The 9096-nt window shown below is 61.8% G+C and overlaps 1 protein-coding gene across 1 annotated transcript; it reads left to right on the forward strand.

Moving 5' to 3' along the window:
• Positions 1 to 412: 412 nt before the first annotated feature.
• Positions 413 to 2933, forward strand: FZD2 (frizzled class receptor 2). Its single transcript, XM_085040101.1, has one exon. The coding sequence runs from the start codon at positions 1103 to 1105 to the stop codon at positions 2771 to 2773; it is 1671 nt and encodes a 556-aa protein (XP_084896227.1). The 5' UTR covers positions 413 to 1102; the 3' UTR covers positions 2774 to 2933.
• Positions 2934 to 9096: the final 6163 nt, after the last annotated feature.

Below are 9096 nucleotides of genomic sequence, written 5' to 3' on the forward strand. Positions count from 1 at the left end.
CACAGGGCAGAGCTACAGTGGACATAGGGGTTGTCAGAAAACACAGGGGGGAAGCAGAAGACAAGGAGGGACACAGGAGAGCAGAGCACACAGAGCGACGGCTTGGGTACACGGGGTACGGGGGGCACAGGGAACACGACCGCACAGGGGACACGGGAGGCAGAGGCCACAATGCGGTTTGGGGACAAGGGGCACGGGGGCACAGGGGACACGGGAGGGCCGTTTCCCCGCGGCCCCGGCCCGACCCCACCCGCGGGGGGAGTTTGCACGACTCGGAAAAAGTTTGCGGGGGGGGCGGTGACCCCCGGGCCGGGGGCGGGGGAGGTGGGCGCGGCCATGCGACGGAGGGGGCGTGGCTGCCGCGCCATTTGAATGTGATTGGCGGAGCGGGCGGGGCGAGCCCGCGGGGGGCGGGGCTTGTGGCTCTGGCCCCGCCCGGCGGGGACGCGGCGCTGCCCCGCACAAAGGCGGCGGGAGCGTCCGGTGCGGCCGCTCCGCTCCCCGCGCCCCGGGACACCGGCACTCCCCGGAACCCCCCCGGCACCCCCCCGGCACCCCTCCGGACCCTCCTCCCGTCCCCCTCCCGACACCACCGCCCGCCCGCGGCTCCGGGACTCGGCACCGGGAGCATCGGGAGCGCCAAGTTCGGGCAGCGGGAGCAGCGCCGCGGAGCACAGGGAGCGTCTGGTTCGAGCACCGGGAGCGCCACGTCCGAGCACGGGGAGCCGTCCCGCCGCGCACGGTAGATTGGGACGCCGGGAGCCGTCCCGCCGGGCTCGGGGCAGGCCAGCAGCGGGAACCGTCCGGGCAGAGCCGAGTACGGGGGATCCGGGCACCGGGAGCCTTCCAGGCGGGACCGGAGAGTATCCAGTCAGCGGGGATCGTCCAGCCAGCACCGGGCACGGCAGAGTTGATCGCTGGGAGCCGTCGAGGAAGCTCCGGGTACGGAAGATCAGGCTACCGGGAGTCATCCAGGCAGGACCCGAGTATCCCGAACCGGGAGTCGTCCGGGCGGCGCCGGGTACGGCAGACTCGGACGGGAGGACCGGGCACTGGGCTGGGCACCGGACACGGTAAATCGGGGCGCACGGCTCGGGGCACCATGGGCCCCCCCGGCGTGCTGCCCGCCCTGGCCTGGCTGCTGGCGGGGCTGAGCGTGCCGGCGCCGTGCCGAGCCCAGCTGCACGGTGAGAAGGGCATCTCCATCCCCGACCACGGCTTCTGCCAGCCCATCTCCATCCCGCTCTGCACCGACATCGCCTACAACCAGACCATCATGCCCAACCTGCTGGGTCACACCAACCAAGAGGACGCGGGGCTGGAGGTCCACCAGTTCTACCCGCTGGTGAAGGTGCAGTGCTCGCTGGAGCTGAAGTTCTTCCTGTGCTCCATGTACGCGCCGGTGTGCACGGTGCTGGAGCAGGCCATCCCGCCATGCCGCTCCATCTGCGAGCGGGCGCGCCAGGGCTGCGAGGCCCTCATGAACAAATTTGGGTTCCAGTGGCCGGAGCGATTGCGCTGTGAGAACTTCCCCCGGCACGGCGCCGAGCAGATCTGCGTGGGGCAGAACCACTCGGAGGACGGCTCGCCGGCACTGCTGACCAGTGCCACGCCGCTGGCCGGCCAGGGCACCCCCGGTGCACCCCGCTACGCCACCCTCGACCACCCCTTCCACTGCCCACGGGCGCTGAAGGTGCCCAGCTACCTCAACTACAAGTTCCTGGGGGAGAAGGACTGCGCGGCGCCCTGCGAGCCCACCCGTCCTGACGGCCACATGTTCTTCAATGAGGACGAGATCCGCTTCGCCCGCATCTGGATCCTCATCTGGTCCGTCCTGTGCTGCGCCTCCACCTTCTTCACCGTCACCACCTACCTGGTGGACATGCAGCGCTTCCGCTACCCCGAGCGCCCCATCATCTTCCTCTCGGGCTGCTACACCATGGTGTCGGTGGCCTACATCGCCGGCTTCGTGCTGGAGGAGAGGGTGGTCTGCAACGAGCGCTTCCAGGAGGATGGCTACCGCACTGTGGTGCAGGGCACCAAGAAAGAGGGCTGCACCATCCTCTTCATGATGCTCTACTTCTTCAGCATGGCCAGCTCCATCTGGTGGGTCATCCTCTCCCTCACCTGGTTTCTGGCCGCTGGCATGAAGTGGGGCCACGAGGCCATCGAGGCCAACTCTCAGTACTTCCACTTGGCCGCCTGGGCCGTGCCGGCCGTCAAGACCATCACCATCCTGGCCATGGGGCAGATCGACGGGGACCTGCTGAGCGGCGTCTGCTTCGTGGGCCTCAACAACATCGACCCTCTGCGGGGCTTCGTGCTGGCCCCGCTCTTCGTCTACCTCTTCATCGGCACCTCCTTCCTCCTGGCCGGCTTCGTCTCCCTCTTCCGCATCCGCACCATCATGAAGCACGGCGGCACCAAGACGGAGAAGCTGGAGCGGCTCATGGTTCGCATCGGCGTTTTCAGCGTCCTCTACACCGTCCCGGCCACCATCGTCATCGCCTGCTACTTCTACGAGCAGGCGTTCCGCGAGCACTGGGAGCGCAGCTGGATCAGCCAGAACTGCAAGAGCTTGGCCATCCCCTGCCCCCTCCACTTCACCCCCCGCATGACCCCCGACTTCACCGTCTACATGATCAAGTATCTCATGACTCTGATCGTGGGCATCACCTCTGGGTTCTGGATATGGTCGGGAAAAACCCTGCATTCCTGGAGGAAGTTCTACACTCGGCTCACCAACAGCAAGCAGGGCGAGACCACGGTGTGACCCCCTGGCCCTGCCGCCCTTCGGCCTGAAATATTTTTTTGGGGGGGGGAGGGGAGTTATTATATATTTTTTATTTTTAGATTTATTAACGTCTAAGGGGTGTCTCTCTTTCTCTTTGAATTTTTTTTTTTTTTTTTTGTAATTAAACCTGTAAATAGCATTTGTAAATTTAATTATATATTTCTATTTAAAAATGTGAAAAAAAGGGGAGAAAATAGGAGGAAAGGGAGGGAGAAATAGGAGAAAAAGCAGGGAGGGAAAAGGGAGGAAAAAAGGGAAGAAAAAAGAGGAAAGAAAAAAGGACATGAAGGAAAAATAAGCAGGAAAGGGAGAAAAAAGTAGAAAAGCAAGAAAAAAAGGGGGAAATGAGTGAATAAAGGAAGAAAGGGAGGAAAAAGTGGGAGAAAGGGGAGGAAAACAGGAGAAAAGGGAAGAAAACAGAAAAGGGCGGAGAAGAGGGAAGAAAAAGGATTAAAAAAGGGGGGGGAATAGGAGACGGAAAGAAAAGAGAAAAAGAAGATAAAAAAGAAGCAGGAAAGAGAAAAAGGGGAGAAAAAAATGAGGGGAGAAGAAGGATCAGGGGAGAAAGAAAAATAGATGGGAAAAGGGTGGAAAAACAGGAGAAAAAGGGAAAAAGCACTGCCGAGCCTGGGAGAGGACCCTTACCCCCCTGCTCCCCCCTTCCTGCTCATTCCCAGCTCTCCCCGGCTGCTGCTCCGCTGGCCCCTGGAAAAGAGGGTGAAAAAAAGGCAAAAAACCCAATAAAAAGCCCATTTTTCTCGCTCTCCTTTTGAAACTCCCCAAGAAAGTGGATTTTTTCTTCCCCACCCTTTTGCTCCCACGAGACCCTGGGCTGGGGCTGCCCCCCCCCAGCGGCTCTCCCTGGGTGCCCCCACTTGGCCGATGACTTTTCCTCCCAAATCCCTTTTTGAACAATCCTTCCCAAATAGAAACCGGTCAAAAATGCCAGATTATTCCCGAGGGCTTTTTTTCCCCAAAAAAACCCCCAGTAATTAAATTGGGGGAGTCCCTATGGATTCTGTGGAGCCCCCCACTTCCACCGCCCTGTGGGGGTGAGCCAGCGCCTCCCTCCACCTGGAACAAAGCACTTTGAAAGGGAAAGAAGAGATTTTTATCCCAAAAAGTAAGGAAATTTTTATCCCAAAAAGTAAGGAATTTTTCAGTTTGCAGTGGGAGGGGGGGCCTCTCCTGTGCCCCCCCCCCCCCGGAGGAAATAGCTCACATTTTCTCTGGGATTAGGGGTTTGGCTGGGGTGGGCCCCCAATGCTGAGGCTCTGGGGAGAAGCGGGTCCCGACTCCGGTTGGGTTTGTTGGGATTTGAGGGATGCTGGAGGGGGGATGTAGGGGAGTTTCAGCTGGAGGGGGACAAGCTTAGGGCAGGGAGGGAGAGGGAAAGGATGGATTTAATCAGCTGGATTTAATTGGAATGAAAAAAAATACTCTTCCCAAAATGGAGAGGGAGACCTGGCCGGGAAGTGCTGGCCCCAGGGATGCCCCAAAACCAGCCCCGGGGAGCCTCAACCCTTCTTGTCTCCCTCATTCCAGGGGATTTGGGGATCCCTAGAGCACAAAGAGGGATTGTGGGGGGATTGCGCCGTTCCCCTTCCCCCAGCAAAACCCGGGAAAATCCCCAAACCCCCTTAAAAATCCCAGTCCCACGATGAGGGCGAGGCGGGAGCCGAAGGGGTTAAGGCAGCGCCTCTCCAGCACATTTTGGAAAGGAAAAACTCTTTGGATCCGGTTTAATTTTCCAGCGATGACTTGGAAGGGGGAGAGAAGAGGGGGAGAAACTTATCCAGGGCTTTTTTTCCCCCCTCCTCTGTGGTTTGGAGAAGCAGTTTGAGGGTCAGGCTGGGCTGGTTGGGACCCCCCCCAGCACCCCCTTGGCACCCACGGCACCCCCTGGACACCCCAGCACCCACTGTTACCCCACCCCCCGCCTTCGGAGCCTCTGGAAATGGGAATTCAAGCGAGGTGATTCTTGCTGTCTGTGCTGCTGGTGACTTGGACAGGACGAGCCTCGGCCAAGGGGTTGGGGACCCCCATGCACCGCTCGACCCCTGCCCTGACGGTGCCACCTCGGGGGGTCCTCCTTGCCGTGGGGGTCCCCTTTGCCATGGGGGTCCTGGGCCGCATCCAGCCCTGGCTCTGGGTGCTTTGGCTTTGGGGTGCTGCCCTCGGGGTCCTGTCTCTGGCTGGAGGGTCCTGCTCCCCAAAAAGCAGCTCCCCCCAAGGCTGCTTTGTTTTCCAGCGGCGAAGCGCAGATCATGGGGGACGGGGGGAATGTAAACTCTCCACCCAGGAATGCAGGAGCTGCGAGAGGAGTTTTTTTTAAAAGGCTTCGTGTCCTGGCTTTGGAAAACAGAGCTGGGATTGCAGGGGCTACTCCCGGGGTGCCTAGGGATCTGGGGGTGCTGGGCACCCCACGGGCACTGCTGGCACCCACTGGGGGTCCCTGGCCCCCCTCCCTCGCCCCATGGGCTCCTGGGATGGAGTTGGAATAGGAGGAACTGGGCTAGATCTGTGCCATGTGGCCCTTTCCAAGCAATTTTTTGGGGAGGGTTGGAGGTTTTTGGCTCTCAGGGCTGTTTACACCCCTAGCGAGAGGAGCTGGAGGGTGTCTGCCAGCAGTGGTCCGTGCGTGTCCCCTCTGTCCCCTGCTCTGTCACCCCATGGATGGGCCACCCTGGGAAACAGCAGTGACAGGTCACCCCAAGGATGGATCTCTCTGGGAATGGGTCACCCCAGGGACAACTAACCCTGGCCACCAGTCACCCTGGGAATGGGTGGCCCTAAGGATGGGTCGCCCCCGGAACAAGTCACCCCTTTCACCCCAAATCAAACTAACTCCAGGGATGAGTCACCCCATGTCCATGGGTAACTGGGACAAGTTACCCAGAGAATGGGTGTCACCAGGCCCCACTAATCCCAGGGACAGGGGACAGGGACCTCCTTGCTGTGCACGGCTGTCCCCAGCCCTCCCAGGCCGGTGACTCCCATCCTCCTCTTCCCCTTTTAAGCCAAGTGAAGAGGGAGCAAACGCCAGCAGGTCGGGCTCTGTCCCCTCCCGGCCGTGCTGGGGGTCCTTTGATGTCCCCTAATGAGCCCCGCTCTGTTTTCACAGCTGCCACCACCGCGGGAGTCAATTAACGCCCAAACCCCCGCCCGGCCCAGCCCCAGAGCACCCGCAACTCATCACATCAGTGCCACCAGTGCTCGCGGGGCTCGTGCTGCTGGGGATAGGGACAGGGCGGTCAGGGCAGCCATGGGCAGTGGGGTGACAGCACTGGACTGTCCCAGCACAGGGACAGCTCCGGGGATGAAGCCACTGCAGAGAAGGGAGTGAAGGAGGAAGGAACTGGGAAAAGGATGGGTCATGGGATGTCCCGAGCACTGGTTGTCCCAGTGCTCCTGGGTCCCAGGCTGTGGCCACTCCTGTCCCCTGTCGCTGGCTGTCCTGTCCCCTGGACCATGGGCTGCCGGGCCACAGGCTCTCCAGTCGCCATATCCATGGGCTCTCCTGTCCCCCTGTCCTGTGGGGCTGTCCTGTCCCTTGTCCCCATGGCCTCCAGGCTCCCCTCTCCCCAGACTGTCCCTTTCTCAGCTCCGGGTGACAATTCCCTCAGGGCAACGGGGTCCATCTCTCCTGTCCCCTCCCCTGCCTTCCCTTGTCCTGGTCTCCAGCAGTGACATGAGGGTGGCAGAGAGAGGTGACAGGGAGCAGGGAAGTGACAAGGGATATCTCTGCTACACTTCACATGTCCCCGTGATCACTTGGCATGACAGGTCCCGGAGACTTTGCGGGGACATCCCTGGCTGTCCCCACCTTCTGGCTCCGTGTGCCTTCACCCCCACGGGGACAGAGCCAGCAGGGACCCAAAGGACCAGCACCCAACGCTGCCAGCGGACCCCCGGGTGTCCCCGGCCCCCCGGCCCCGTTGTCCCCCCCGGGCGGGCGCTGGAGCGGGATCTGGCCGCGGCCGAGGCCGAGCCCTGGCCGGACGCCAGCGGGGACAGGCGGCGGGCGGCTGAATTCGGCTCCGGCCGCGCCGCTCTTAAAGGAGACGGAGCTGCGGGGAGCTGCCAGGGTGGGACCTGCGGGACGGGACAGGGCAGCTCGGGGGTCCTGGCGGGGAAGGTCTCCCAAGGAAGGTGCAGGGTCCTGTCCCCATCCCGCCATCCTGCCCGGGTGTGCGGGGTGGGTGTGCGATACATCCCCATCCCTCTTTCCCCGGAGCCGGGTGGGATCCCGGGTCTGTACCGGGGCACACCTGAAGGGTGGGGAAGCGGAGAATTTGGGGCCACCTCCACATCCCAGCGCTCTCCTGGAGAGTTTGGAATCGGTGGGTGTGACAAGCTGCGTCATTCCCGGTGTCCTCCCTTGGAAATCTGGCACACATGGATGTGCTGCTCTGTGTCCATCCCAGCACCCCTCCTGCGGGATAGGGCGTGGATGGACACAGGATGGGTGCGCAGGGGCTCCCATCCCTATCCTGGTGCACCTCCTGGAGAACTGGGATGGGCGAGCGTGGGACTCCACCAATATCCAGGGTCCATCCAGAGGGTGAACGGACAAGGGATGGATGGACATGGACGAGTGGATGGATGGACACAGATGTGATGGGCATGGGATGAGTGAATGGATGGATGGATGTGGGATGGATGGACATATTTGGAATGGGTGGACACGGGATGGATGGACACGGGATGGATGGGTATGGATGGGATGGGTGGACACGGAGGGATGGACACGGATGGATAGACACGGGATGGATGGACACGGATGGATGGACACGGATGGATGGACACGGATGGATGGACACGGATGGGTGGATGCAGCCCCCCCAGCCGCCGTCCCCCCCCGCCCCTCCCCATCCAGGGGGGCTCTGCCCAGGGCTTCCCTTCGGCCATGCGGTCCCACAGCTGCCCCGGCCGGGGGAGGGTCCAGCCGGGGGCCCAGGGGGGTTCAGGGGGAGGGTCCGGCCGGGGGGCCCGGAGGGGGTCCGGGGGAGGGTCCGGGCGGGCGCGGGGGCGGCTCCGGAGGCGGCGGCGGCTCCGGGTGCGGGAATGTTTGTGCAGCTGGAGCCGATTATGGGGCGGGAGCGGGAGGGGGGAGAGGAGGAGCGGGGGGGCGAGGGGGTCGTGCAAGGGGGAGAGGGATGTGCAGGGAGAGCAGAGCGTGTGTGCGGAGCGGAGCACCCACATGGAGGGTCCCCCGGCACCCCCCTGCACACGCGGGGTGCCACCCACACCGCCCTGTCCCCTCACAGGCACCCCACATCTGCCCCATCCCCACACGCGTGTGCAAACCCACACACCAGGGACACGCCATGGACACGCCATGAACACACCAAGGACACGCCAGGGACACACGTTCACGCCCTCGGGCTGTGGGTGCCCCTCAGGGGCTGTGGGGGTCGCTTCCCCCCGGGGGTCCCCAGCCCAGCCCCAGCGTTGTCCTATAGGCAGCACTGCTTCTTGTGCTGACTCTGGTCCCTACTGACACCCTGAAGGTCCTCGGGGAGTACAGCCACACTTGGGGCCACGGAGGTTTAAGGGCCATTGACTGTCCCTGCCCTGTCTGGGGACTGGCGGAGCCACCACTGTGGGGACATTGTGTGTGACCCCTCATGGCTGCCCAGCTTGGCCCCCCAAATCTGGCTCTGACTGCCCCTCTGAAGATGGAAAAAGAGGAAGGCATGACAAGGGCAGTGAGGGGAAGGGGGGGATGGCACCCTCAAAACAGAAAATTGGGAGTGCCCCCCCCATGCATGGCACCATGTTACCCATCCCTGGGACCATCCATTAGAGGACACCCCAAAAACCAGCATCTCCCCTGCATTGTCAGGGCCACAGCACTGCCTGATCCCACCCCCTGTTTCCACTGCTTTTACCCCAAAACACCTTGTTCAGGTTGGACAAATTATTCCCTTGGTCCAAAGCCCCACTTCTAATGAATGATGAATTATTTTTATTAGTGGTTGTTACTATTATTAATGAAGGGAAATGGATGGATCCATCCCCCAGCATGGATCCAGCCCGGTGCTGCAGGATCTGGCTGCCATCAGTGTGATGAGTTAGGGGTGGGATGGGGTCTCAGTGCCAATGATCCCACCATCTGCTCCCTGGCTTTTCCCACTGCAGGGAGACAGAGCTGGGGGTTGAATGGCTGCCCAAACGACCCCTCCCTCAGCCTCCCAGTTCCACACAGACACCCCTGACCCATCAAACATTACCTGTTGGGCACCAAAACTTGTCTGCAAAGGAGGGGATAAGTCACTGCTCTCGTGCCACCTCCCCAT

This window comes from Lichenostomus cassidix, chromosome 27, assembly GCF_008360975.1.
Source record: "Lichenostomus cassidix isolate B80296 chromosome 27, HeHo_3.0, whole genome shotgun sequence".
In the NCBI taxonomy this organism is placed as follows: Eukaryota; Metazoa; Chordata; class Aves; order Passeriformes; family Meliphagidae; genus Lichenostomus; species Lichenostomus cassidix.